The sequence below is a fragment of the Mytilinidion resinicola genome (genome assembly GCF_010093595.1).
Source record: "Mytilinidion resinicola strain CBS 304.34 unplaced genomic scaffold BDZ99scaffold_12, whole genome shotgun sequence".
Classification (NCBI taxonomy): domain Eukaryota; kingdom Fungi; phylum Ascomycota; class Dothideomycetes; order Mytilinidiales; family Mytilinidiaceae; genus Mytilinidion; species Mytilinidion resinicola.
The window spans coordinates 3,077-30,229 of NW_022985448.1; the positions used below are offsets into that span (position 1 = coordinate 3,077).

Sequence of the window (27,153 nt, forward strand, 5' to 3'; positions counted from 1 at the left end):
AAAACAACAGGTGAACCCTGTCCAGCTGAGAAGTGAACCCTGTACAGCTGAGACGCGTAGACAGACGTGCGTAGGAGCATTCTAACTGGCTGCCATCTTTACCATGTCTACTTTCTTGAATCCTTCTTCCCCCTTGGAAAAACTCCCGACACCTTTCCCACCGGTTTCTAAACCCTTCAACCAACAATTACGCAGCAAATAATACGGCTAGAGGCTCACATTCGCAAAGCTGAATATTGACTACTAACCACTCACCTTCATCGCGTCCCTTCACAGTCAATGCGACACGTCATCGCCACCTATCACCTCTGTCAGAATCCCCCCTCCATCTTCAAATCTTCAAAACCTGGATACTTCGCGCACGAAAACACTTCAAATGTAGCCCAGCAACGCAGGTCTCGAGCATAGACACACACTAACCCTAGAATGTGCCTCTTCGTCACCCCAATCCACAGCTGCCGTCACCGCCCTGAATTTCTCCTCTCACCCAAATATAAACCTTCTTACATCTTCTGCAAAGATGCGACGGGCTTGACGAGAATAAAGAAAAGACCGTGCCCATGCATCGAGGGCAAGAGAAAGGAGACCGGGACGTGGTGTCCGAATTGCGAGAGGTGTTTTGTGGATTGCTTGAGGAGGATGGACATGCTGCAGCAGGCAGGAGATAATGAGCTGGAGTTGTTTTTGGTGGAACAGAGGGCGAGGAGGAAGGCGAGGTTGTGGAGAGAGAAGGCGGAGAGGAATTTAGGGGAAGGGGAAGACGGGCTCTCGAGCTGAGAAGGAGAGCGTAGAGACCGTCATGGGCAGGATCTAGACTATTAGCAATTAGGAGAGGTGGCCATTTGCTTCAGTAGGATTCAGGGGTGTTTCGACATCATAAGCTACGTGCGTATCATATATGTGAACACGGACCCATTACCAGAAGACCTAAGGCTAATCAGCGAGAGTAGTTCACCCGCCACAGTTAGTAGAGCGCAAACGACTCAGCGTTCAGACACAGATGAAATTCGCTTATATATGAAGTATAGGAGTATCAACCCTCGTCCTCTATCTCGACATCATACAAGAAAGAACCCCTACAACCTCGGCGTATCCTCAACATATTCCGTCACCGGAAGGACCGTCTTGATATCAGTGTACGACATATAGCCCGTGGTATCTCCATTGTCCCGTTCTGCAACCGTAAACCCGCTTCCCAGATACGACAGCGGCGCATCTTCTGGCAACCAGGACTCGTAGTCGAAGTCTTCGTAGCGCGGGTTCTCCCACCCGAAGTAGCCGTGCATGGCGGAGCCGGGCCAGGAGGTAATGACGCGGCCTTCGGGCTTGTTGCGCTTGAACCAGGTGAAGCACTACATATAAAGTTAGTGGATTTTTGTGGAGTATAGATCTGGGAGACCAACGCTTTCGGAAAGCACTGTGGTGCTCATGTGGTGGTCGACCTGCTTTACCCAGGCGTCGACTGCCTTTTGCCTATGGTGTTCTATTAGCAACGCCGAAATCTTCAACAACAGGAGTTTGGTGGACGTACTTGATGACCATGGACTTAATGTACTCGAGCTGGATCTTCTTGATACACTTGATGATATACTTCGCCGCGGCCTCGAACGTATGCACGATCGAGCCAGCGAACGGCGCCGAGTTCGGTCCAAACATGATGAACAGGTTCGGCATATCCGGTGCTGCGACTCCAAAGTACGCAACTGGGTCGGGATCCCAGGCTTGCTGTAGCGTGATGCCATTTCGGCCGACGTAGGGGGTATCTCGGTTGTCCATGTTCCTATCATGCTGTAAGCTTCAAATCCCAACCTCAAAATCACAGGCGCAATAGTGACTTACTTATCAAACCCTGTCGCGCAAATGATCGCCTCGTACTCCCTCTCAACCCCATCGGTGTCAATAATGCCCTTCTCCGTGAACTGCTCCACGCCCTTCGGAATCAGATTCGCATTCGGCTTATTCAACGCCTCTAGCCACGCCTGTCCCATGATTAGACGCCTGCAGCCTGGCGCATACTCCGGCATGAGGATATCGACGAGTTCGGGCTTGGCCTTGCACGTCTGCCGCATGTTCTCTTTCAGCATCTCGCGGAATTGAGCGTTCATTTCCGTGCCTTTGAGCTGCACGGCTTGCACCATGTTGGTCCATTGCTCTTGCTTCTTGCGGTAGGCGAGGTAGGCTTCGGGGTTGTTGCAGAAGAACTTGCGCTCCCAGCGGGGGTGGTCGAAGTTTTTCTCTACGCCTCGCTCAGCCAACTCTTGGAAGTTGGTGCCTCCACCTGGTGGCACCCAGACTTTTCCGCGGACGTAGTGGTCGAGAGATTTGACAATTGGTTGGATAGCGGGGGTGATCTGGACGCCTGTTGATCTGTGGAGGTTGCGTTAGCGAAGGTAAGACTGTAAGAGCGAATATGAATTTGTCTCACCCGTATCCAATCACTGCGACACTCTTTCCCGTAACATCGTAGCTGTCATCCCAGTTGGCCGTATGCACCATCTTGCCCTTGAACTTCTCGCGCCCGGGTACGTTTGGCCATTCCCACGCGTTCACGAAGCCAGTGGCTTTGATGAGGATTTCGGCGTAGTCGGTTTTAACCTGCGGTCGGCATTCGTGATCAGTCTCTGCTATGGGCGCTGTCTCTTTTTATGAGTAGTACTTACCGTGTTATCTTCTAGGTTCAAAACCTGGACCTCCCACTGGCCGATATCCGCGTGCCATTTCGCGGTCTGGAACTTGTGGCCAAACTTTACATACTTATAGACGTTGAATTGCTTGGACACGTCTTTAAGGTACTGCTCGAATTCCTTGCCGGGTGGGTAGAAGCGTGACCAATTTGGGTTGCTGGCGAAGGTGTATTGGTATGTGTGCGGGGTAAGATCTGGCTGGACTCCAGGATAGTGGTTCTCAAACCTTCAGAACCGTTAGCTGGATTGCATGAGAAATGCAAAGTACTATCGTCATACCAAGTTCCTCCAACCTCCGAATTCTTCTCGTAGATCGTCAAATCCAGATTCGGTATCGCCTGGGGGAACAATGCTCCAACGGTAATACCACACATTCCGGCACCAATGCAGATGACTTTAATACGTCGGTAGTCATCTACAGGGCGGTACTGTGGGTCTGGGGGGTGTGGATTGGCGCCATCGATGTGCATGGGGTTGTATGCTGGGACGGCCATCTTGAATACACTGTCTTCTCTACCAGCTCTATCTCAAGTCCAAAGAGTGTTCGAAAAGTAGGTACAAAAAACAAAGACGAATTGATCAAGCAAAATGCAGAAGCTACCCATGCTTTAAAGGCGCGTCCCCAAGCTAGCTCCGCCCGCCTTCACGTGCCTCCTGCTACCACTGCGCCCCATGTTCAGGACCTTCGCCGCACCGCGGGTAGCTAGTCAGACCAAAGGCGGAATGAAGGTGTTCATGATGCTCGACTGACCGCGGATCGCGTCCAACCGGTCAGCCGAGCCCGCAGCTCCAAGCGATGCGCTAGAGCTGTACCGGGCTCGGAATGCTCAGATGCCGATATAGAAACCATACATCCGGCGGGCCCCCAGATTATTTTTTCTGAGAAAGACGGGCCCGCACACCAAAAGGTTAGCTGCTGAAGCGACGGGTGTGGCTGCAATCTAGATCGCAAACCGGGAATAGGATTTGGACTGTATGCCGAGTAGCCCACTTGCCGGACGGACCCTGCATGCTTCAGTCGGCGCGAGGTCAGTGAATCGGACTTTTGTTTCCAGTGGTACGGATCTGGGATTGCTTTTGGAAGCAGGTGATTCTTGGTTAGCAGTCGAAATTTCGAGCGGGTGGTGTTTTGCCCAGAGGATTCGCGGACGCAATCTGAACCACCCACCCCGGACCACGCCTCGTACTCTGGAAAATGTCGCACGAGGCTGAAGAAAAGCCTTCCAAGGAGTTCAACAGCGTTGCTTCCATTGCCTTGACGGAGGTGGAGAAACCGGCCTTGGATGATCCCGAGAGTCGAGAATTGGACATTGAGAAACAAGAGCCTACAGAGACTCTGGAAGAAAAGCAAGATGGCCTCACCGAGGTCAACAATAACATCGTAGATTGGGATGGAGAAAATGATCCTGAGAATCCACGGAACTGGTCGAGGGGGAAGAAGTTGCTCAATGTTGGGATCATCTCAGCTTCGTCTCTCACTTCGTACGTTTGCAACAGCACTACTCGCGAAACCACCGCAAATACGGCCATGGTGACTGACACTATACATATCAAGACCCTTGGCATCTTCGATGGTAGCACCAGGTGTAAAGGCTCTCATGGCCGAATTCCACAGTGACAGTCGTTTATTATCATCATTTACTGTTTCATGTTATATTCTCGGCTTTGCCTTCGGCCCCTTGGTGTAAGTCCCCATATTTCTTACAAGAAGTCTGCATTGATCACTTGAATGACTCTTCAAAGACTAGCTCCGCTATCAGAACTCTACGGAAGACGCAAGGTCTATTTGTTATCATGGCTCATGTCATTTGGTTTCACTCTCGGTTGCGCCAAAGCTCCGTCACTTGGAGCATTCATCGTATTCAGAGTGCTAGCAGGCTGCGGAGGTGTCGTCGCCCAAGTGAATGGAGGTGGAACTATAGTTGATGTATATGACGTTCACCAAAGAGGGGCTGCTATGTCCATCTTCGCCATGGGCCCTCTACTCGGTCCCGTGATAGGGCCCATCGGTGGTGGATTTCTGGCCGAAGCCAAAGGATGGAGGCAAGATACCTCCTCTATTCATTCGGAATCCCGCTAATAAGTGAATTGTAGATGGGTATTCTGGTTTCTCACTATCCTCTTTGGGGTCTCAACTGTCGTTGGAGTCCTATTTTTACGGGAAACCTATGCTCCAACACTACTCGCGAATAAAACTAAGCGCCTCATCAAAGAAACCGGCAACCAGAACCTCGAGTCCAAACTCGCCATCAAAAAGACACCAAAGGACATCTTCTGGACGGCCATACGACGTCCAATGACGATGTTGTTTCATGACCCGATTGTGGCTATCCTATCAGTGTAAGTCTAATGAACCACCATCGTGACGCGCCCTATTTCGGGATGCCTACTAACCATATCTACAGTTACATCGCGATCATCTTCGCGTTCTTATACCTCCTCTTCGCCACCTTCCCCACCGTCTTCGCGGAACAGTACCATTTCAACACAGGCATCCAAGGTCTTGCATACATCGGGATGGGCGTAGGTAATTTGTCGGGCGCCGTCTTGACAGCATTCACGAGCGATCGGATATCCATTGCCCTAGCTAAGAAGCACGGCGGACCTAAAGCTGAATTCCGACTCATCACAGTGATGATGACGTGTTGGGCCTGCCCTGTCGGGCTGTTCTGGTATGGCTGGGCTGCTGAGGCAAAGGTCCATTGGATTGTTCCGATTATGGGGACGGCGCTGTTCGGGCTTGGGCTTTTTGGTACTATGGTGAGGCTGAACTATGCTTCCTTGGATTTTCGAAAGCTGATGACTTGCGTGCAGATGCCAGTACAGACGTACTTGATTGACTCGTACAAACGATACGCTGCGTCAGCTCTTGCAGCGTCAACGTTGCTGAGATCGCTTCTTGGTGCGCTCTTACCTCTCGCGGGACAAAATCTGTACATCAAACTGGGGTACGGGTGGGGAAACTCCCTCCTGGGGTTTATTGGGGTTGCGATGTTGCCATTCCCCTTTCTGTTCTATCGATACGGCGAGGCAATAAGGAATAAGTTCAAGAGGGAGTACTGATAAGTCGCGTCGGAAAGGGGAAGCTGACTGCACAAAGACTAAATTGATAGCTATTTGGGGGCTAGGCTTTAAAACATATGTAAATAGCCACGATATCATAGAATAGAGATAATCCCGGGGGCTTGAAGGACAGGCTTCCAATGTCAAAAGCTTATTACCCCATTTCACACGCAGCACACTTAATTTCATTACTAATAGTATCACGTGAAGGCAATGGCTTGAAAAGCAATGAAGCATGTATTATGTGCTGTATGTATGAGCGTCTAGTGTACTTGCGCATCGCCAGCCTTGTAGTAATGCAGAACCTGAAGATCGCAGTACGTCTTGATGGCTCCTGGTCCACCTTCAACACCGATACCACTTTCCTTGTGGCCACCGAAGGGGATCTTGATGGATACCTTCTCCATACTGTTAATGTGAACACTCCCAACATCCAGCTGCTTCGCGATTCGTGTAGCCTGATCCAAGTCGTTGGACCAGACGCTGGCGCCCAAGCCCATTTCCGAGTCGTTCGCGAGCTCAATCACCTCCTCTTCCGTCGACCAGGGCATACTTGGCACAATCGGTCCCTGTATTAAAAGTTAGCAATTAGAAGGACGTGTAAATTCCGACGGCTTAGGCTTACAAACTGCTCCTCCGTTACGATTCTAGAGTTGGCTGGAGGCTGATCCACGATGGTGGGCTCAAAGAAAAACCCCTTCTTATCGATGACTGCCCCATTGCCAATAGTCTTATGTCCCTGCGTCTTGGAGTCTTCAAAAATGCTCTTGACCTTGTTATATTGCATTTCGTTCTGGACGGGGCCAATGGTCACACCCTCCGCATCGCTGGCCCCGACTTTGAAACTCCGCGCAGCCTTCGCTATGGCTTCAAGGAACTGGGGATAGATGTCTTCGTGGATATAGATTCGCTTTGTTCCCGCGCAGACTTGTCCTGTGTTGAAGAAAGCGCCCAAGATAACCTGAGGAGCAGCTTTCTCGATATCGACGTCTTTGCAAACGATCGTGGCGTCATTTCCTCCACTACAAGACTGTCAGCTATATGTTCGAAAAAAGAACTTAGAAAGATCGTACAGTTCAAGAGTGACTCTCTTCAGAGTCTTCGCCGCCGCTTCTGCGATTTTCTTGCCAGTTGCAACTGATCCAGCGAATGATATCTTCGCAATGGAAGGGTGAGTGGTCAGGAGCGGGCCAAGGTTATCGTTCCCGTTGAGCACTGAAAGAACACCCGGAGGGAGGATTCCCTGAGCTATCTCTACTAGCTTTAAGGCTGAATAAGGCGAGAATGGCGACGGCTTTACGATGACGGTGTTTCCGGCCATCAGACCAGGGAGGAACTTCATGGTTGCCTGTCCAAGAGGATCTGCAAGCTGTTTAGCAACTGGAAAACACTTTGGTCAAAATGATACCTTGGGGGCCGCTTACAGTTCCAAGGGCATATGGCAGCCACCACGCCCAAGGGCTGGTATCTCAGGACATACTCTCGGTCTTCGCCTTGGACTACCTCATCTTCAAGCGTCAAGTTTGCTGATCTCGTTAGGTCACAATCTAAGACGAAGGATGCTTGGAACATCGTAACATACTGAAAAATTCAAAAGCCTCGGCACAGGCATAATGAGCTTCATGGTGAGCAAAGCCTTTCTGTCGCGTATTGTGAGAAGTGAATTCATTGAAGCTTGGAAGCTTGACGAACCGGCTTGCCGATTTCCTTCATGACCAAATCTCCAAGGTCCCCAAGATATGGCTTGATGGCCGCCGCATATTTTTTCAACAGGACCGATCTCTCCTGGAGGGTCGTTTTGCTCCATGATTTGAAGGCAGTCTTCGCGGCCTGGATCGTGTCCTCAATGTCTTTAGCGCTCGCAATCGGGACATCCCATAGATCCTGCTGAGTCGATGGGTTGAACCCGTGGAGGAATTCCTTGCTGCTTCGCTTCTCACCGTTGACGATGTTGTAGAATTGAGTGAAATCAACCTCGGTCGTCCTTGCGGGTGCCATGATGAACGAGAATATGCCAGAGTGCTTTAAAGTCCTAAGCCTCGAAGCAACCTATTTGTAGAAAAAATGCTAGACAGGTGTTCGGACGAAACGCTGCAAGCCTGCAATACGTTGACTGGTGTTAGAGTAGAAACGGAGATTAGAGCATGAGAACAAGTCCGGCTGAATCAGAGGAGGCAAATGGCCAATGAATACAGTACTTTCGCGTTCTTTGCCACTTCGCAAACTATGTTGTGTCTGCTTGAACTTATAGTTCGGGTCCGGGTATACTGGCTTCCTCGTGGTTCCGATATTCCACCGGGTGTCGTCCTCTTCCAGCATTGGTGCTCGGCCCGCTACCATCGCATTGGATCCTCACAAGCTACACTGCAAGCACCCCTCTTTCACCCCGCATTTCTAAGCACCAAAATTATGGAGGATATGTCGGATAAAACGGATCGACTTCGGTCTAGGGTTGGCCGGCCATGGCGAATTCGATGTCACGTGTGGCGGAATAAATTCGCGGAATGGCGCAAGCAAGACTACATATAGAGCGAGAAGAATGCCATGGCTATTGGATATTTTGCTCAGACTCGTGATTCACTTCAAGATATCGCCAGTGAAATTTCCCAGCTCAGAAAATAATCAAAATGGCCGATACTTGGACTCATCTTGTGCGGTTCTACCACAACGGAATCCCTACCTTTGGCCAATTAGTCGACTCTTATGATGGCGGAGACCTTCCTGATACATTCAAGGTGAAGGTTGCGAGCGGTGATCCAGTCAATGCAACCATCAAGTACACTGGCGAAACCGCCGAAGTGGTGAAGAAGGATCTCCTGGCGCCGGTTGCGAACGTCCCGATTGTCATCAACGTTGGGTTGAACTACAGCGATCACATTGAGGAGTCGCAATTCCATCTTGCAGTATGCTTTCTAGGTCCTATTGCACGTCTATTAATGCTCATTTCTCATAGGATCTTGCCGCCCCAATTCCTTACATTTTCTACCGACCCACCGAGTCAATCGCTGCGCCCTACCAGGATGTCAGGGTATACAAGGTGCAACAAGAATGCCTCGACTACGAAGGCGAAATGGTATTCCAAACGGACAGGTTTCCCCTGAGGGATATTTCCGTGGAGGAAGCGTCGAAGCACATCATTGGTTTCTCAGTCGGAAATGACTTCTCGCCTCGTCCTGGCAAAGTACTCGGCAAGATGAATTTCATCTACTCGAAAGCCTTCGATGACTGGACTCCAGTTGGGCCGGTGCTGGTGAACCCGAGCGTGGTGGGAGACCTGCCGCAGCTCGATCTGAAAACCACAGTGAATGGAAAGGTGAAGCAGTCGAGCAACACGAAGAACATGATCTTCAATGTTGCCGAGATTCTATCGAACATGTCTGTGGGCCATACTGTTGCTCCCGGAACGGTCGTCTTCTCTGGGTAAGACATTCTACTACGAGCAATATTTGGCTGATTACTGACTTCATATTAAAGAACATGTTCCGGCGGTGAATGGTTTGCGGCCCAGGGTAAGGGAGGTTATAAATCTGGATTGGTAAACGGGGATGTCGTTGAGGTCGAGCTTGCTAAGCTCGGCAAGATCCGCACCAAGGTCGTGCTTGACGAGTAAATATATCTATCCGAAGCAGCTGAGAAAGCTCAATCGTGAATGTTACCACATAGCTCAACATGAGCTGCAAATCAATGAATGGTAATATAATCCAAATTTAGATTACAACTTAAAGCGTTTTGCGTTGCCATGAAATCTAAAAAGCGTGAATTTCTGGAGTATGTTCACCGTCAGGCACGTGCTCCTCACGTGACTGTCAATCTAATTTTGATCGCTCTTATTACTCTGAAGAGGGAGACGTAGGTATTTATCCGCGAGAACGGACTTCGGAATCGACGAAGCCGATCACTCACATGATCTCTGGGTTCTTAGATGAAAGTTCGCGCGGCATGAAGTTGACCATATACACCTTCCATGTGAACTCTCGAACGAAAACATCAAGCGCCAATGGCGACCACATTAATTCAAGACCTCTTCGAGACTATTCGAAAGTCGTTTCCAGAATCGCTTCCCCAGGATTCTTGGTACATCCCAGTCGTAACTCAAACACCTTCTCCATCTCAACTTGCGCACTTCACCTGACAGTCCCAGGCATCAGCGTTGCTAGCAACAGATGGAGGAGAAAACTTCGCGGCTCTTTACAAATACGCGATCAAGCAGCTAGGACCTGGCTCTAGCAGTGAAGCACGAAAAAACGTATCCCGCCGCCTCCGCGAAGTCATTATCAAGACATGGACGCTCCTGGGCCTTCCGAAAGTCTTTCCAGCATACTACTCGCTTGCCAGCGCCGAAGCCCCTGGAGATGCTGCCGCAGATTTCGAAAGATCTGAGCGCCGGGCGAATCTTCATCCAGATGAAGTATCTGCACGGGGCCAGGACTGGATCGAAAGGGAGCTCGCAGATGATGGGGAGGTGGTCAGGAAGTCGCTGTCTACAAACCCAGACCTGGGTATGAACATCCTCGACTTCACAGAGTTTGAGAGTCACTGAACTAATTTGTGGCGGATATAGCTTGGACAATGAAGTTCATTCAGTACGGCTACTTCTTCGCCGACACTTCCGTCTTGGGCACCATCGAGAATGAGATGTGCATCCTCGCGGCTCTGATGGGGCAGGGAGCACAGATCGCAACGTTTGTGCATATGAAGAGTTTAAGAAGACTGGGGGCTTCAAAGTCCGAGGCGGAAGCTTTCCAGGACGTTGTGGTGAAGGTTGCTGTGTTTCAGGGGAAGAATACGAGCTCGTGGCATCGATTCGAGGAGATTGAGCATTTGTTCGAATAGCTTCACGTCGGATAATCAATTGCTCTTCCAGACATGAAAATTCGGTGAAAGTGCGGAGTAGAGCTTAGTCTCAGAAATATGCATTCGGCTCGTGTGCCGGTGCCTCGGAACGGGCAGATCCGCGGCGGAATGACAGCATCTTGAATATATTTCCTCGAGGTTACTTCTTAACTCCGCCAAACTTTTCGTGGGGTTCAATCGCGATATTCTAATATTGAGCCAGCAACGGCTCATGCATTCCTTCACAATGCGATTATCCTTACTAACCGCCCTCTTCACCCTCGCGTCATTTTCACAATGCCATGAACAACAGCCCTTAGTAAACACACAACTAGGTACCCTTGGCGGTCTCCACCTCCCTAAATTCAACCAAGATGCATTCCTAGGAATACCATTCGCTCTCCCTCCAACTAAAAATCTCCGATTCGCACGTCCGCAACCCTACAATGTTACCTGGAAAGGCGTAAAAGAAGTCACATCATACGGCAAATCATGCTACGGTATGAGCAGTTTCTCCGACGGTCTCCCACTGGACGAAGACTGCCTATTTCTCAACATAGTTAGGCCAGCGGAATCGAGCGGCGTCTACGAAAACGCATGGACTGGATTGAAAGAGAAGGTGTCTGAAGGCTTGGAATATGCGGGATTGGGCTCGTGGCTTGAAGAGGGGGGAATAGCGCAGCAGGTCCTTGAGAAGGCGCCAGGGAAGAAGCTGCTTCCTGTGTTTATCTGGATTCATGGAGGAGGTATGACTGATCAGTATCTACAATCTGATTCATACTCTGGAACTGGATGGCAAAAGAAGCTAATATTGGAGACAGGATGGATCGGAGGGGGTTCCGCGGACCCGCGCTACAACCTCTCTTACCTCGTCAGCCAATCCGTAGAGATGGGTAAGCCGATGATTGGCATATCTCTAAACTACCGTATGCTAGGCTTTGGGTTTCTGTCTGGGGGAGATATGGAATCTACGGACTTCAATGCAGCACTGAAAGATCAGAGACTAGCGCTTCAGTGGATTCATGATAATATCGCGGCGTTTGGGGGCGATCCGGGGCAGGTCACCCTCGCGGGGGAGTCCGCGGGGGCGTGGTCGACTGGGTTTCAGCTCGTGGGTCATGGAGGGGATGCTGCAGAGAAGGGATTGTTTCAGCGTGCTATACTACAGGTGATTCGCTTTCCCTTAGGAGATGCTCACCAGACTAATGTTTGATAGAGCGGAAGCATGTATGGGAAGAAGAGTAGGTCAACCAGGTCCAAAAGGGGGTCCCGCCAGGAGACTAATTTACTTGCAGTCACTTCAAACGAGTTTTATACCAAACGTTACAATGAATTGGCAGGGGAGATGGGGTAAGTCATTTTTCAAGTTCGAGTCCCAAGCTTGCTGATGCTAAAGAACCAAGATGCGATACTTCGCCTAGCAAACTCGAGTGCCTCCGGGAGATCCCACCGGAGAAGCTATTTGACTATTTCGTGGGGCACCTGCTGGAATACTTCTGGGATCCTACTCTAGACGGCGATTTCCTTCAAAAAGAGCCATGGGAGCTAATGGAGAACGGACAGTTCGCCAAAGTAGACATCCTGATAGGCACAAACATGGTAACCCAAAGAGCACCGCTACGAAGCCAGCTTTCACTAATTCCCCCCACAGGACGAATGCACATGCCCCACCCACGGCCCTCGAGGCTTCTTTAACACGACCGAGCAATTGCGGGATTTCTTGATAAGTACGTCTACTTCTTTTCCATCTCAGAACCTACCCTTAACTCCACCAGATGGCGCACCCCACCCCCCGGAATACCGCATCCTCTCCCCCCTTCTCCCCCCCGAACTCGCCGACCGCCTCCTCTCCGCCTACCCCGACTCCCCCTCGGACGGCTGCCCCTTCAAAACCGGGCCCGAGCGCTTCGAAGAGCACGGCTACCAGTACAAGCGCGGCGCCGCGATGATCGGCGACTGGCTGATGCAGGCCGGGCGGCGACATGTGGCGCAGCAGTTCGCAGACGTCGGGAAGAAGGTGTATTCGTATCATTTTGAGCAGGAGCCGGTGCATGGGGTGGAGTTTGGAGTTGTGGAGGAGCATCCCGTGGGCGTGGCGCATTTTACGGATGTGAGTGAAGATTTGCAGATTCGAAGATTTTAAGGGGGGAAGGTAGGGGGTTGGCTAATGTGGTGGTAGGTTGCGTATATTTTTAATATCCCCGATCCGGAGCTGGTCAATCACTTTGGGGTTGATCCGGGCCATGTGGGGCTTGGAGAGTTAATGTCAAGGATGTGGATCTCGTTTGTGACGACGAGGGATCCGAATAATCATGGGTGTAAGTGATTTGCTTGCGAAGGAAAGGAGAGAAGTGCTGACGGCGAGATAGTGGATGTTGGCGGCTTGAAATGGCCGCTGTATAAGCGTGAAGGAGGAGAGAACATCATCTTCAAGGCAAACGAAACGAGGATTGAACCTGATGATTTTAGGAAGGAGGGAATGCAGTTCTGGGCTGAGACGTGGGAACAGACGAGTAAGTCGATGCAGGAACACGAGTTGATGAGGGAGGTTTGATGAAGCGCTCTCATGGGAGAGAAGGACTCAGGGGAGAGATATGAGTTGGAAAGATAATTCACTGTTAGATAGCTTGATGCTTTCCCTGGAGAAAAGGGGTACTTGATTCACTCCCCATGACACCAGATACATCCATAGAGGCAAATAATACACGCCAATCGAACATTACAGCCGTGTTTTCAACATTCACAATTCTGCACAATCTGCATGTCTCAAAACACCCCGATCCCAGTCGTCGACATAAGCTTAGACCTTCCCCACGTGGCAGCGCCCCGCGCCGGTACCCCGCAGAACGCCACCCCAAATCCCCAGCTTTTGCCGTTCTAGACTCTCCAGAACGCCGGCCCTAGCGCGGTCCCCAGCTCCCGGCGAGCATCCGCGATCCGGGTCGGTGCCCTGCGGAGCTGGCGGAACCCGAAACCTCCCTGCCTTCCGCCCTGGACCCCACTGATAACCATCATGAGCTCCTCCACCCCGCGCCCGTGATACGGAGACTGGGATAGCGCTCGAGTCGCCTGGGCGCATGACGATGGGTGCGGGACGGCATCTTCGACGATGCGAAGCCTGCCGTAGCAGGTGGCGAGCGTAAGGGTGAGGTGATGGGTCGAGGCGCAAGCAGGGCGGAGAAAGCATCGCGACGCCGGCTGGGTGTAGTATCCGACCAATAGCGCGCTGATAAAGCCGGTGGCCTGGGAGGTATTCGTATACATCCGCCAAACCTCTCACAAGCGTATAAATCTCTACTGTCAAACTTCTTCACTCATCGTCAACTTCAATATCTCACATCTACAACCCGCAACTTCAAGCACAAGCCCCAGAGACCAGAAAGAAACAAGCACAATGGCCGTCACAGAGGAAACCCCAAAGAAGACCGGCCGCGCGCCCTCCTTCTTCGTCTCGCACGGCGCCGGCCCCTTCGCCATCCTCAACGCCCCCTTCCAGCTGCAGCTCGTCGACCTGTGCGAGAAGACGCGCTGGGTGCTCGATGGCTGGAAGGGCGTTATCCTCGTCACGGCGCACTGGGTCACCGACCAGCCGCACATCTCCTCGGGCCCCAAGCCGCACATCTACTACGACTACATCGACGGGCTCGAGGGCATTCCGCCCGAAGCGTGGGAGATCAAGTACGAGAGCCGCGGCGACACCGAGGTCGCGCACGAGATCAAGCGGCGCCTTGACAAGCAAGGCTTCAACTGCGTGCTCGACGACGAGCGCGGCTGGGACCACGGCGTGTGGGTGCCCATGAAGCTGCTGCGGCCCGACGGCGACCTGCCCATCGTGCAGGTCAGCGTGCCGGGCAACATGGGCGAGCGCGAGACGCCCGAGGCGCTCAAGCTCGGCGCTGCGCTCGAGAGCTTCCGCGACGACGGCTGGGTTATCTTGGGGAGCGGGTCCAGCTACCACAACTTTGATGCAGTCATCCCCGCTATCATGGGCGTGCCGGGCGCCAAGGACGCACCAGATAATAGGCCGTTTGAGGCGGCGTTGCAGAAGGTGGCGTTTACCGAGGATGTGGAGGAGAGGCGGAGGCTGATGCTCACGTGGCGGGATTGGTTTCCGGAAAACGAGGTTGTGCAGCCGATCGGGAAGGCGGAGCATTTCATGCCGTTTATTGTGAATATTGGGGCGAGTGGAGGGGATAAGGGGACGTTGTTGGGGACGTGGGATCTTTTTGGGACGAAGATGACGAGTTATGTTTGGTAGGGGGCTTGTGCTGGTAGTTCTGGGGTGGATATTTGAGATAGCATGCTTTTAGGGGGTGTGGTGTCAGATTCGGAATTGGGAGTACAGCTAGATCATGTTACATCTATAAAAATGAAGTGTTAGATCACATAATAGTTCGACCTAAGTGAGAGTATTAACAACACGTGAGATATGTGTAAGTGATATTTTTGAAGCGCGATGAAAAATGGATTAACTCCTAGCTATGCTGCGTTGCGGACGTCGAAGTGATTGAAAGGGCGCCGTGTTGCCTCATGACGCCAAAGTCCCCAAGACGCCTATGTAAACATCTTTTCCCAACCGGCATTTCACATTTCCGATCCGTCCATTGCCCAAATACTCCAGTGTTTGAGAACATCCCATCCTACAGGTCGCACTCTCCGTCTCCATACAAATCGTTCGGTCTCTTGTGGCGCGTCCTCCATTTCTTTATCCATATTCTGAATGTGGACAGAAGGAACACCATTTGAATTCTCGTTTAGCGACGAGTTGGACGTCGATCTAAGCTCGCGCGTCCGTTTGCCTAGGGTAGACTGAAGTGGTTTCCCAGCTGGCGTAGACGTCCTTCGGGTCACTCTCGGCTGCGCCGTGGGTGTCCCGGGAAGAGAAGGCGGCCGCGATCCTATCAGTGGCTCTGCGTATATCTCACCTAACTCATAAGACTTCCACCCGAGTCCTATGAGTTTGAGGTGGCCCCATGCTTCGTTGTCGCCCAGCGTGAGACCAATCTTCTCAATGTGCACACTTTCGTCAAGTTCTACGACTTCGCACAGCGGGCGCGACCTCAGTGGAACTAACAGGCCATGCGTGTTTGCCTTTACGGGTTTGGGCGGCCCGCTGTTGGAATTAGGGGGGTATATGGGGACGAGGAGGCGGATCGCGACTAGGTTACGGAGAAAGGGTATCAGTAGAGTCATGGTGTCGAAGCTGGACGTTTCAGTCGCGTATCCGAGCTGCACGAGGTTCGGACATGTGTGCACAAGGCGTGCGATCATCGAGGTGGAGAGGTGCCATGTCGCGGAGAGGAGGAGATGAGTCAGCCACTGCCCGTGATTTGAGAGGATCGTCGTGAAGTAGTTGTCTTTGAGGTAGCTTTGAGTCTTGGGGTCGTCGGCGAATGTTGGTGAGGGGTGGGATGTGCCGTTGGGGAGCACTCGGATAGTATCCATGTCGTGGTCTACCGAACCTCGCCTGAAAATTGCCGGCGGGGATGCAGAGGGCCGCTCAATGTAGTATCTCGCGTCGTGGTTGACGAAATAAATTTGTTCAAGTCCCATCATCGAGCCCAAGAAGTCGCAGTGAGCCCTGGAGATCTTGTCATGTCTCATGACTTTGAAACCGGGTTGCGCGATTGGTGATGGGTGGCGAGAATTGGCAGAGGGGTTGTGGAAGATCATCGAAAAGGTACAACTGGAACTGTTCAAAATGGTGACTTCTTCAATGCGCTCTTGATCTATCGCCTGGTACAGATCGTCGGTGGCCTCAGTGTGGAGATTCTGAAAAGCCAGTTTCTTGATTCTGAGTCGAGATGACCCAGTCGATTTTTTAAAGTAGTCGTGAAGTCGGACGCAGGGTTTTTTGGAGTCTACCATTCGAGGCGACCATTGCATCCTCAGATCCTGAAGCTTCTTGCTGCAAAGCAGAGTCGAGATATCGTCCTGATTTAGTGTAGGGTCGATGTTGGTCACGGATAAGGCAACGAGGTGCGGCATGACGGGGACAACAGTGACAGGCTGCGTGCCCCGGGTTGACGGAAATCGCAAATGTAACTCTGAGATTTTCAAATTCGCTAGACCCAGATACACGGTGTCCAGCATTCTGATATCGAGTTCCCAGCTGTGAGCGAATTAGGTCAGCGCTCTGCAAAATTCGTTGGATTCGTTTCGAAATACGTTCATATCCAGCTATCGATACCTGGGGGCTAGCGGATGACGCGGATGACGTAGAAATCCAATCCAATTTCGATGCAATTCACGTACCTGAACTGTTGTAATCTTGTCGTCTTGTCTAGTGCAGCTCTTACGGCAATATTCAGAATCGTGAGGCGATCCATGACGAAGTCGTTGGAATGTCGTTGGATGGTATCCTCTTTCCAGACGCCTCGTAATGTAAGAGAATGGACCATTGGACCGAGACTGCCTCTGACCAGTGAATTGAGGCCAGTCGCGAAAGCGCTTCCACGACCACCGGTTGGCAGCTTCTGATTATGGGGGCTTTCTTCGCCCGTGCTCAAGACGAGAGTCTCGTAGAGAAGTGGCACAGCCATGTAATTGAGGACCCGACATGTTGAACATACTCGCGCAAGGTCTGCAGGAGTGTCTATCTGTATAGCAGCAAACATCGCAAGTCAGCGGACGAACTCTAGGGCGACACGGATGAGCAAAACCTGTGGCTCGATGCACTCACATATGAGACTATCAAGGCGATTATCTTCAGCGGGAGCTGGACGAGCGACGGTGGACGGGCCGAGTAAGGCGACTCGCTGCCAATGCTGTCGCTGGAAGTCAACATGAGCGATCTGATAGCTACCATGGCTGCCGGCCGTCTTTTGCGGGGCTCCGGCATTCCTTATGATGCAGTGAAGCTACCCCTGTATCCAGACTACGCTTAGAGCGTGCTTAGCCGACGTTAGCCACCGGGGAGCTGCATGCAAAGAGAAAAGAGCGCGGGGAGTCGTCGTTTTCGCGATCTGTGAGGGTCGTTGCTGCACTGTGAGTGGGTGGTGGGAGGGAGCGGGTCATATGGCGGAGAGTCGTGTTCTCGTCTCGACTCTCAGTCCGCCGCACTGAATCTTTCGGCGCTAGACCCGTGGACGGAGGCCTTGGCCCAATTGGCACATGGGCGGTGGGCTGGACGGTGGCGGCTTTGGCCGTGGGCGGCGCTTCGTGCGAATTGGAATCAAAGGGGGAGAGTCTGGGGATCGCGACTGGGGTGTGCTGGGGTTCCCCGCACAGGGGGTGGTCAGTGCTCCGGGGTCCGGGGACGCGGGAGGAGCTGGGGCGGGGCGGGCTTTCGCAGTCTTGGCTTTAGTCAGCAGAGAATGGTACTTCGGTCGGTACGAGTGCAGCTGCAGTGTCTAGTGTCAAATTTCACAGGTATACGCCTTTGTACCGATCAAGATGGTATATGCAATGATTTCGACAAGACGCCTATTTGCAGCTTTTGACGACCAACCCAGGATCGCTCGGACGTCACGCGGCGGCCTGCAACGCCTTGATCATCGGCCCGGAGTCCTGTGCAGCCGGATTAGCAATGTGCGTCTATGCAAGGTTTGTGCACATCACGTGACTCGGCACGGCTGCTGCACTGCGGATTCAGACTTACCCCCCACACCTGGAAGTATTTGATGCGCACGTTGTCGGTTCCCACGTCTTTGAGGACTATGCGCGCAATCAGGTTGCCAGCAATCTTAATGTCATTCTTGTGCAGCACGATGCTGGCGTCCCCGATTGCGAGCAGGTCTGAGCCGTCGTCCGTGCTTGTGTATACCTTGATCAGTGTGTGCACCCGCTCCTTCACCACGTCGTAGGCGTGTTCTCTCGAAACTTTGATTTCTATCGCAAGTCAGCCTGCTGCGGAGCTGCATTGGAGCTTTCTTTCCTGGAGTGGAAACGGGCAAGCTCAAACATACCGTCGAACCCTGTGAATTTCTCGCTGGATGTAATGAAAGTTCCGTCAGGCGTGAAGATTCTGGTGGCCAGCTTCTCCCCGGCGTCTGGTGTGTCCTCGTCTAGAATCACGAAAAAGTCGTCCAAGAGTTGTTTTGTGCTGGGTGCAACGCCGATTGACGGCCATTCCGTATTCGTGGTTGCGAGTTCTGCCATGGCTCCAGTCCGTGAAATGTGGGAGTAAGGGAGAAAAGCTCTGCGTCCTTCAATACAGAGAGGACAGTAGGTGGCTAGGCTCACAGGTGAGCGGTGTCTTGATATCTCTGTACCATGTCGGCTCCCACGGGAGTTGCTTGGCCCCGTCCCTCCTTACGGCTACGTGGATCATCCGAAGGCTTGCATGACTGACCCGGTAATTCTATTAAGGTGAAGCCAATGGGGCAATTCATTCACTGTGCGAGCGGTAGCCGCAGTAGCACCCAGGTAGCACCGTGCCTTAGCGAGCTGTGTTGGTGTTTCGCATGAATCCATCTTGATTGTTTCCTGGGTCACGAGGAGCATGACGAGATCGGCTCCGCATGTATATCCACCTTCAGGAGCTCTTTTCGGTGATAATCGGTCAAATGAGGGGATAACTTGTTCGGGCTCGTAGAGCACTTCTTGTTCATTGTTAGTCGTGGAAGCCAATTCCTCTCAACATCGTTATTACCAGACGCCTTTGAACTCCCTTCAGAGATTCCAGCAATTGGCATAGCCTTGCTCGCAAACATTGGCTCCTGTAATTACACAGAAGGATCTCACATGAAAGAGATGCCGAATTTAGCCACCCCGAGGCCAATGCCTGAATATGTCAGGATATCAATGTGCCACAGCGGCAAAGTTCCATTCGTTGCTTACACAACACATATCAGTACATGTGAGATAACATCAATTCATCACCGTATCTTCACTCGATCAAATACGCATGTGGAGCGAAGTTCAATTCTACGGAAACTCGAAGGCATCTTCGCTTCCGTGCGGAATAGCTATGAACCGGTACCCAGCGCTAGCCTCGCTTCAGTGAAGTGAAGTGGGTCTCTTCAACCTGGTTCCCACCTCTATTGGGCAAGCCGAGTGACGTCTGTTCTTCTTAGAGTTGAGCTAGACCAAGGTGGCTGGTAGTTTTGCGATTCAATTGGTGCTTACATACTAAGCTTTTCTCAGATGTTGTCATAAGCTTAGGATCAAAGTGGAAGTGTGCTGAGTGGCTCCCTAAGCGAGGGTTCGCAATTCGTTTGCTTCGGACTTGCAAGTATCACTGAAGTATCTTTCAGTCGAGTTCGGGGAATTGGAATCGTTCTCAGCCGTCCTACGTTCTATAATTCCCCTTGTATGAGACTGAACTTCCAAGTCGGCAAACATGGTGGCACTGTTGGCAGTCTGAAATCTATGACTGCAGCATTCTGTAGTTAGGATACGACCCGAAACTTCTCTAGTCAATGATAGAGTAAGTAGGGAACTTGTTATTCCAAAGGATTACCGGTTTGGCTGGCACGAAGCATAAAAAAGCTTCCATGAAGCTTTCGAACTTGCAGCCACGCTACCCGATATCGTGGAAGCACTCAAAGCCTAGCTTAGCCTCTATGCTCACGTTATTACTGCGGGGTAGGAACTTATGTCGAAGCCGTACAGGTGCCCGCACGCGGGGTACGTATGTAATATGGCTAGTAGACAGAGCTAGGCGTGCAGATGATTTCAGAAACTAAGATAGATTCTCGCATTAAGCTTTCCCATGAGACGACACATAGTACAGTTTTGCCTAAAGCATCCGCCCAACTATTAACTTCAGGTCTCAACGAACTCCAAAAAGCATGTCGTCACCAACAGACGCAAAAGTGGCATTGGTCACAGGTGGAGGTAATTTCCAGAAGCTCTCCACTACCACTTCATACTAAGAAAAGCCAGGATCCGGGATGGGCAAAGCCGTCGTCGAATACCTCGCCTCCGAAGGCTGGAAAGTCTCAATCGCAGACATCAACGAGAAGTCCGGCGCTGCAGTCGCAAAGGCCACCAGCGGGATTTTCAACAAAACCGATGTCTCAAACTACGATGGCATGCTCAAAGCATTCTCAAGCACGTTCGAGAAATGGAACCGCCTGGACTTCGGTCAGTACTCCACGTTTCCAAGCCATCCAGCATAGATCCTCTTGTTGACAACTTGCGAGCGTCGAAGTGTTTGCGAATGCTGGGATTCTAGATCCTACCAACTTCTACGCTGAATCCACCCTTCCCCCACCGAAACCCAGCTACAAGGCCACCGAAGTTAACTTGAACGGCGCGATTTACTCGGTGTATCTTTCGATGCATTACACGCGCAAGAACCCTGTCCCGGGCGGTTTCGTCCTCGTGACTGGCTCAGGTAAGCCAGCCACTCCCTTTCGCCATCAGCAAGCCAGTCGCTAACTCACCTTTCCCTTCCAGCCGCGGGAATCTACGCCAACGCCGCGATGCCCACCTACGGCGCCGCCAAACACGGCGTTGTCGGCCTCGTGCGCGGCGCTGGACGGCGACTCGCAAGAGAGAACATCAGGGTCAGCACGATCCTGCCGGGTCCCGTGAATACTAACATCACGGAGTCGACGGCTGTGGAGATTGTGCCTGGGGGCGTAAATCCGTTTGGGGATGATGTGTGGACGACGACGCGGAATATTATCGATGCCGCAATGCAGCTGTATAATGATCCGGAGGCCGGTGGAAAGGTTCTAGAGGTTAGCAAGGGGAACTTTTATGAGAGGGAGCAGCCGGATTGGGGGGATGAGTTGATGAAGAAAGTTTTGATGGGGACGGTGTATTAGATTGCCGTATCAGGAAGCTGGGTTGGTGAAGGTGATCTGAGAGAAGAGTAGCTGCCACGGGAGCGTAGCGTTGTATGCCAGTTCGCGAGCTAAATTTAATTGTATTGTGCTTCTTATTGATCTAGAGGAAGGAAAGGAGTTGTAGCAGCTGTAGAGCTCCTAACTTTCCTGCGTTAGAGACGTACCTGACAGTAGCAAGCGGGGTATAGATGGCATTTATGTCTTCTATCTGCATTAGTGTGCTACAACTGTCTAATTAATCATCAACTTGTTCGATCAAGATCGTTCAGGGTCGTCCAGGTTCATTCACTTCACAACGTCATTGACTTTGTCATTTGAAATCGTCAACTCGTACTGGAAATCGTATGAATGGTTCAAATGATGCACAAGTGAAAGTTTCATGGACTATCTGCACACTTCCTGGCTACAAAATGATAAAGAAAGATCACTTCCCATTCGGTTTCCCATTCGGTACAGCCTTCCCAGATCTGGTCTTGATCATATGCAACGCACCTAGGTGGCCATAAAGCAAGCCCCGGTTCATGGCAATACCGCTGTTGTACCCCCCTCCCCAATCCCGCCATGCCGCAGAGTTTCCAGTTGCATAGAGGCCTGGAACTGTTTTACCCGCCGCATCAATGACATTGCCATTGGTGTCAATTGGTAAGCCTGCCGTGGGTACTCCCATCGTGACACGCTCAAGTGGGACAGCGTAGAAAGGACCTTTCTCGATCTCTCCAAAACTAGGATACTTCCTCTTGAAGTCTCCGGTCATGATGTGGCCCCATGGCACCTCTCCTCTGGCAAAATCTGGATCCTTGCCTGTCTTACAGAATCCATTCCATCGGTTCACGGTTGCTTCAAGTCCTTCTGTATCAATGCCGGTAGCCTCAGCTAATTCGCGCAAGGTATCGGTCTTGGTCGCAACGCCTTCAGGCACTGGTTGACCAGGGAATCCAGGAAGAAGGTTGTGATCGTCAACGAAATCTTGGTCGAAAACGATCCACGCTGGCCAATTTGGCGTTCCTTGCTCTTGTCCATCGAAACGGCTCACTTTGGTCGCAATATCGGGGTAAAAAGAGTCATTTCCAAATCTGAGTCCCTTTTTATTTACGACGATCGTGTGAGGGTACCCAGGAGTGTGTAGACGACTAGCTTGTCGTCCATATATGATCTCGCTCGGCACCTTATAGCCAATGAAGATCGGTGATTGCGTGGGAGTTCGACTTGGCATGGGGAGGACTCCGGCCTTGGAAGCCATAACGATGTGATCACCAGTGATTGTTGGCATGGTCATGTTTCCTGCTTCTGGAAGAGCGTCAAAGCTCTTGACGAAGTCTTTTCGCCACTTCCGAAAGTTAGTAAAAGTGATGCGATACTTCAGATTGAACGAACTCACGTCATAGCCTCCTGTAGCCAATACCACTCCTAAGCGTGCCCGGATTCGATGATCGCAGCCCGGAAGACGAGCAACGACGCCAGTCACAACTCCGTCTTCGATCACCAACTCAGTGACTTCCGTATCCGTATGGAGGTCAATACCCAACTTCAACGCTTGATACACCTGTGCGGAGGCTAATCCCGAACCCGCACATCGTTCATCTTTGGCAACATGGCGTTGAATGCATGCCCCCATACTCTCTCCATTCCGAATCTGGGCTTTGATGAACTCACCCGAGGTCGAGTAGCTATAGTAGAATCCGAATGGCGACGTCATCACCTTGTCCTTCCACTCACCCAGCTTCTCGCTGGGAAACGGCTTAATTTCCAGGTACCGTCCTTCGACCGCGGATCCCTTCACGGCGGGATAGTAGTAGTCTGGCAAATCTCTAACAACCTCGAGCTCGAGACCAATCTTGTCGGTGAAGTATCGAATGCACTCCCGACTCCGCTCAAAATACTGGTCGCGCATCTCCGGCGTGGAGTGCCCTTGGCCCAAATGTTCAATATACGACTTCGCATCTTCAAGTGAGTCTTTGATTCCAGCCTCCTCCGAGATGTGAGTAGGACCTGGCCATAGCTGCCCCGATGAAAGGGCCGTTACACCACCTAGTTGGTTGAACTTCTCAAGTACAATCACTTTTGCGCCCTCTTTTGCGGCTGTAAGGGCTGCTCCCATGCCACCAATACCAGAGCCCACGACCACGACATCGTATTCATTGTCCCAAGCCATTGTCGCGAAGAGGACGAAAAGTTAGAAAAATATGAGATTTGAAGCCAGCCTGACTATCTGCGATAAAAAGCAGGAACTAGCGTACTATGCATATTTCTCATTTTAAGTTCCCGCAACGAGATGAAGTCGCACGTGGCTGACATAATATGTGAAAGTGTTAGCGTGCACAATTTTATGACATTTACCCCGGATCCGAAGCGTCAATGCGCGATATGGGTTCCCCGCTAGACTACCCCGCACGCGATTTTGGTGTACTAGTATATCGGCTACCCAATTCTAACGTCCGCTGGTGGTGAGAAAGTGCCGGCACGGATATCTGCAATCGCAAACGGATGAAACATGACCATAATCCGTGCCGGAAGTCAAATTCTTAACACACGCTTTTCGGAGGCAGTCCAAAGCCGTTAAATCCATCAATCTCCAGATCAGTAGGTTCGGCTTATCAAAGCTTCCCAAGCGTTCCAGTGGCTTTCACACCCCTGATAAGTCTTTCATTGCTTCGACTTTGCCAAAGTTATCTACGCACGAGCAAGACGAATTCTCCGATATAGTCTCAAACCCCATTTCGTTATCACATTTATCGAATTATTTCTATGGCCTTTCCAGCTCTCACAACTACTCAAATCAGCTTGGACACCCCAACTCTCGAAGACCCAGCGAAGAAGATGCCTAGTTGGACCAACACCCCCAGCGGCACCATGGCCGCGAGCGTGCTCAGCGCGTTCTCCAAGCCCAAGCCTTCGGACTGTTTCACGTACGTTACGGACTATCCGAGGCCATCCCTGCCATCTAAAGACTGGGTCCTGGTCCGCGTCCATGCCGCAGGACTGAATCGCGCCGAGCTGCGCGCAAGAAACCAGGAGCACGTGTCCAAGCTCGAGTTCGGCATGTTTATCGACGAATTCCACGAGAACCACCCGAAGATTATAGGCGAGGAGTTTGTTGGGGAAATCGCAGAAGCCGGGACTGACAGCGGATACAAGGTTGGCGACGCCGTTTGTGCATGGGCCTACGGTGGCGGCAAGGCCTACGACGGTGCTTATGCAGAGTACACCATCTGCCACAAGAAGCGAATCTGGCCGCTTCCAGACTCCGCCAAGCAGATTCCGTGGGATGTTCTTGGAGCAGTGCCCATGGGTCTATGGACCGCATATGGTTCGATATTCCACGCAGGCCAGACGAAACCAGGCGACACTGTATTCATTCACGGAGCCACCAGTAGCGTGGGTATTTGGGGCATCTTGGTTTCCAAGAATGTGGGCTGCACCGTTATTGCAAGCACGAGGCAAGAAAGCAAGATTCAGAAGCTGAAGGATGCGGGAGCCGACCACGTCGTGCTCGAGAAAGACCTGCTGGCAGACCCGGGCCTGATCAAGAAGCTAGTCCCGGGAGGTGCGAATACCGTTTTAGAGATTGTGGGACTTGGTATGCTGAAGCCAATCGCATTTCCCGCGTGTGCTATGTATGGTACCGTTGTTTCAATGGGTATTTTGGGCAAGGTGTGGTCGATCCCGAACTTCAATGCATCGTTCGTTCCAACGACTCGCAAGTTGACTACGTACACCACCCTGGATGAGGACTATGAACCTGCGAAGAAGGTACTGGCAGACACTGTGGAGAAGATCCTGAGTGGTCAATACAAAAAGGAGCAGTTCTTGGATAGTGTATATGACTTGAAGGACGTTGGTAAGGCGCATGAGCGAATGGAAGCGAACGAGGCTACCGGCAAGATCGTCTTGCGTTGTTAGTTGAAATACGTAGCAGTAATTGCAGTCTATACTTCACTCCGTTCGCTTTGAAAATATATCCCTCGTCACTTACATGTAAGCCAGAATCTTTCATTTTCACAATATGTCCAGTCTTAAAACATCAAGTAGCTAGCTTTGACATCACGGGAAAATTCATGAGAACAATTCAGATGGTAGCAAATGCCATCGATTCATTTAAAGACTTTTTGGGGTGAGATTGTATCAACAGTACGGCCGTATCGTAACCTAGTGTAATCCGTGCATGACGTGACTGTAATCTGCAGTAGGGTCCAGCCCGTTCTTCGCATACTCTACCAGTATCTTATCGAAGTTCGGGAATGTAAAAACCATAAACTTCTCCTGTCGGACACCCTCAACGAAATCTACCGCCGCTACTTCTGGCGCCACTCCGTTGTTCTTGAAGTACTCGTGGATGGCATCGGTGAATTCTTTTGGTGCGTTTCCCCCATTGAATGCGGCGCCCGTTTTCGTAGCATCCGGATATATCACTGAAACTCCAATTCCATACTTCTGCAAGCCTGCCTTCAGGGCCTGGCTCAGGGAGATGTCTGCCGCTTTACAGACGTTGTAGGGCAGTCCGTACTCGGCATAACTGCTCGGTGGTGTGATACCGTTTGGGGAAGATGTGTTGACAATCCATCCACTCTTCCGTTCGATCATTGGAGTGAGGAAAGCCTTCACGATGCGAAGGTATCCCAAAACGCTGACATCAAGCGCCTTGCGGATGCCATCGATCTCGATGTCCTCGACGCAGCCATTTGGAGCCCAGAAAGCATTGTTGTGCAAGATATCCGGGACACCAATTTCTTTGATAATCTTTTCTCCTAGGTCTGCTACGCCTTTGTCGCTGCTCAGATCCACCGTGAATGAATAAGCTGGAAATTGAGTGAGTCGTGAAACGAAGTCAATATGGCTTTCTGCATACCCGTATGGCCCGCTTTCTTCAAAGCATCAGCTGTCTCGTGCACCGTCTCCAATATATCCAGCAGAATAATTCGAGCCCCAAATTTGGCGTATTCGGCCGCAACAGCTTGTCCAATTCCACGTGCGCTTCCAGTCACCAAGATTAACTTGTCCTTGAAGTCGAGGACCATGGTGGCGCTAAGCACGGTGTGAAGTTCTGGATATGTTTACCTGAACTGTCGATAAGGTAGCGTCGTGTGGAAATGATGAATGAATGTATGAGACTGGCGCAGACAATATTGGGCGAATAAAAAGCGAAAGGGATCTTTGCCCGATGTCACTTTGCAGATGCAATCTTCCCCAGGAGTATTTGGGGCGTTCAGTCGAGACTAGGGTTCTCAATACAGCTTTGTTCTGGGGTAATGAAGTACATTGTGTGCAACTTTGTGAAACTTATACTCAGTTTTATGGATTTATGCAGAGATGGAATATCCGAGCCGGTGAGGCTACGCCAAATGCAATTCATGTGGCCCGGGAACCACGTCTAGGCCTCCCGCAGCGGGTAGCGGCATATCAAGGCAATAGCTACCCCGGTCCTGGAAATTCTCGGTGAAAGGTAATCATTCACTGCGGGAATGCTGGTCTCGGAGCTGAGTGCATACCGACTGTACGGCTGGATCCCAGACCTGATCCCATCCGGCCCGCGGTTACGGTATTATCCGGCTACATTCGTATCTTATGCCATGAGGCGTCTGTTGGGATGGTACCATGTCATACGAACTAGTCGACTCAACATCATCTAATTGGTTGGCTTACGTCTGAGTCCGCACGGTTCCGGGCCTCGACTATCATTGCTATTTGCAATCACTCCCATGGGGCACTCGTGGTATTTGCGGGGAACTTGGGGAAGCACTTGGCTTTTCTGGGGAAAATACCGAATTGGCGACAAATCCTTCCGTCCTTTAGTGCGCCTGCAAATATATAGCATAGACGCTATTACAGCTGACATT

At 51.4% G+C, this 27,153-nt stretch overlaps 13 protein-coding genes across 13 annotated transcripts; 7 read left to right on the forward strand and 6 right to left on the reverse strand.

The window, feature by feature from the left end:
• Positions 1–989: 989 nt before the first annotated feature.
• On the reverse strand, positions 990–3,154 carry BDZ99DRAFT_445280 (FAD/NAD(P)-binding domain-containing protein; the record flags this gene model as incomplete). Its single annotated transcript, XM_033717921.1, has 7 exons — positions 990–1,352; positions 1,404–1,473; positions 1,532–1,780; positions 1,840–2,367; positions 2,426–2,595; positions 2,661–2,910; positions 2,964–3,154. 7 exons carry the CDS (start codon positions 3,152–3,154, stop codon positions 1,077–1,079), a joined length of 1,734 nt encoding a protein of 577 aa, XP_033575087.1. The 3' UTR covers positions 990–1,076.
• A 725-nt stretch (positions 3,155–3,879) lies between these two features.
• Positions 3,880–5,747, forward strand: BDZ99DRAFT_534045 (MFS general substrate transporter; the record flags this gene model as incomplete). The annotated part of the gene is made up of 6 exons (XM_033726526.1): positions 3,880–4,166; positions 4,240–4,368; positions 4,428–4,727; positions 4,779–5,024; positions 5,090–5,444; positions 5,499–5,747. 6 exons carry the CDS (start codon positions 3,880–3,882, stop codon positions 5,745–5,747), a joined length of 1,566 nt encoding a protein of 521 aa, XP_033575088.1.
• Positions 5,748–5,981: 234 nt separating this feature from the next.
• Positions 5,982–7,745, reverse strand: BDZ99DRAFT_572038 (aldehyde dehydrogenase-like protein; the record flags this gene model as incomplete). Its single annotated transcript, XM_033728159.1, has 6 exons — positions 5,982–6,316; positions 6,373–6,769; positions 6,821–7,109; positions 7,172–7,273; positions 7,330–7,387; positions 7,440–7,745. The coding sequence occupies 6 exons, from the start codon at positions 7,743–7,745 to the stop codon at positions 6,011–6,013; spliced, it is 1,458 nt and encodes a 485-aa protein (XP_033575089.1). The 3' UTR covers positions 5,982–6,010.
• Positions 7,746–8,330: 585 nt separating this feature from the next.
• Positions 8,331–9,440, forward strand: BDZ99DRAFT_418922 (uncharacterized protein). Its single transcript, XM_033716872.1, has 3 exons — positions 8,331–8,650; positions 8,701–9,167; positions 9,222–9,440. The coding sequence occupies exons 1-3, from the start codon at positions 8,375–8,377 to the stop codon at positions 9,355–9,357; spliced, it is 879 nt and encodes a 292-aa protein (XP_033575090.1). The 5' UTR covers positions 8,331–8,374; the 3' UTR covers positions 9,358–9,440.
• Positions 9,441–9,744: 304 nt separating this feature from the next.
• On the forward strand, positions 9,745–10,677 carry BDZ99DRAFT_445287 (uncharacterized protein; the record flags this gene model as incomplete). The annotated part of the gene is made up of 3 exons (XM_033717922.1): positions 9,745–9,831; positions 9,883–10,246; positions 10,309–10,677. 3 exons carry the CDS (start codon positions 9,745–9,747, stop codon positions 10,578–10,580), a joined length of 723 nt encoding a protein of 240 aa, XP_033575091.1. The 3' UTR covers positions 10,581–10,677.
• A 150-nt stretch (positions 10,678–10,827) lies between these two features.
• On the forward strand, positions 10,828–13,283 carry BDZ99DRAFT_445291 (alpha/beta-hydrolase; the record flags this gene model as incomplete). The annotated part of the gene is made up of 9 exons (XM_033717923.1): positions 10,828–11,163; positions 11,290–11,326; positions 11,402–11,748; positions 11,857–11,930; positions 11,984–12,179; positions 12,232–12,307; positions 12,356–12,690; positions 12,760–12,898; positions 12,950–13,283. 9 exons carry the CDS (start codon positions 10,828–10,830, stop codon positions 13,132–13,134), a joined length of 1,725 nt encoding a protein of 574 aa, XP_033575092.1. The 3' UTR covers positions 13,135–13,283.
• A 456-nt stretch (positions 13,284–13,739) lies between these two features.
• BDZ99DRAFT_464033 (catalytic LigB subunit of putative aromatic ring-opening dioxygenase) lies at positions 13,740–14,955 on the forward strand. Its single transcript, XM_033720213.1, has one exon. It carries the CDS (start codon positions 13,975–13,977, stop codon positions 14,836–14,838), a length of 864 nt encoding a protein of 287 aa, XP_033575093.1. The 5' UTR covers positions 13,740–13,974; the 3' UTR covers positions 14,839–14,955.
• A 30-nt stretch (positions 14,956–14,985) lies between these two features.
• Positions 14,986–17,441, reverse strand: BDZ99DRAFT_418935 (uncharacterized protein). The gene is made up of 3 exons (XM_033716873.1): positions 17,263–17,441; positions 16,836–17,179; positions 14,986–16,692 (listed from the first exon to the last, which is right to left on the reverse strand). The coding sequence occupies exons 1-3, from the start codon at positions 17,419–17,421 to the stop codon at positions 15,165–15,167; spliced, it is 2,031 nt and encodes a 676-aa protein (XP_033575094.1). The 5' UTR covers positions 17,422–17,441; the 3' UTR covers positions 14,986–15,164.
• Positions 17,442–18,047: 606 nt separating this feature from the next.
• Positions 18,048–18,680, reverse strand: BDZ99DRAFT_534054 (uncharacterized protein; the record flags this gene model as incomplete). The annotated part of the gene is made up of 3 exons (XM_033726527.1): positions 18,048–18,089; positions 18,181–18,410; positions 18,488–18,680. 3 exons carry the CDS (start codon positions 18,678–18,680, stop codon positions 18,048–18,050), a joined length of 465 nt encoding a protein of 154 aa, XP_033575095.1.
• A 1,634-nt stretch (positions 18,681–20,314) lies between these two features.
• On the forward strand, positions 20,315–21,503 carry BDZ99DRAFT_534055 (NAD(P)-binding protein; the record flags this gene model as incomplete). The annotated part of the gene is made up of 4 exons (XM_033726528.1): positions 20,315–20,360; positions 20,409–20,609; positions 20,677–20,862; positions 20,925–21,503. 4 exons carry the CDS (start codon positions 20,315–20,317, stop codon positions 21,296–21,298), a joined length of 807 nt encoding a protein of 268 aa, XP_033575096.1. The 3' UTR covers positions 21,299–21,503.
• Positions 21,504–21,743: 240 nt separating this feature from the next.
• Positions 21,744–23,471, reverse strand: BDZ99DRAFT_572044 (fumarate reductase/succinate dehydrogenase flavo protein-like protein; the record flags this gene model as incomplete). Its single annotated transcript, XM_033728160.1, has 2 exons — positions 21,744–22,646; positions 22,698–23,471. The coding sequence occupies 2 exons, from the start codon at positions 23,469–23,471 to the stop codon at positions 21,744–21,746; spliced, it is 1,677 nt and encodes a 558-aa protein (XP_033575097.1).
• A 394-nt stretch (positions 23,472–23,865) lies between these two features.
• Positions 23,866–25,246, forward strand: BDZ99DRAFT_464035 (NAD(P)-binding protein). The gene has a single exon (XM_033720214.1). It carries the CDS (start codon positions 24,065–24,067, stop codon positions 25,217–25,219), a length of 1,155 nt encoding a protein of 384 aa, XP_033575098.1. The 5' UTR covers positions 23,866–24,064; the 3' UTR covers positions 25,220–25,246.
• A 450-nt stretch (positions 25,247–25,696) lies between these two features.
• BDZ99DRAFT_368959 (NAD(P)-binding protein) lies at positions 25,697–26,313 on the reverse strand (the record flags this gene model as incomplete). Its single annotated transcript, XM_033714786.1, has 2 exons — positions 25,697–26,115; positions 26,166–26,313. Coding segments are annotated over 2 exons (567 nt in total), but the record flags the coding sequence as incomplete, so codon positions are not given.
• Positions 26,314–27,153: the final 840 nt, after the last annotated feature.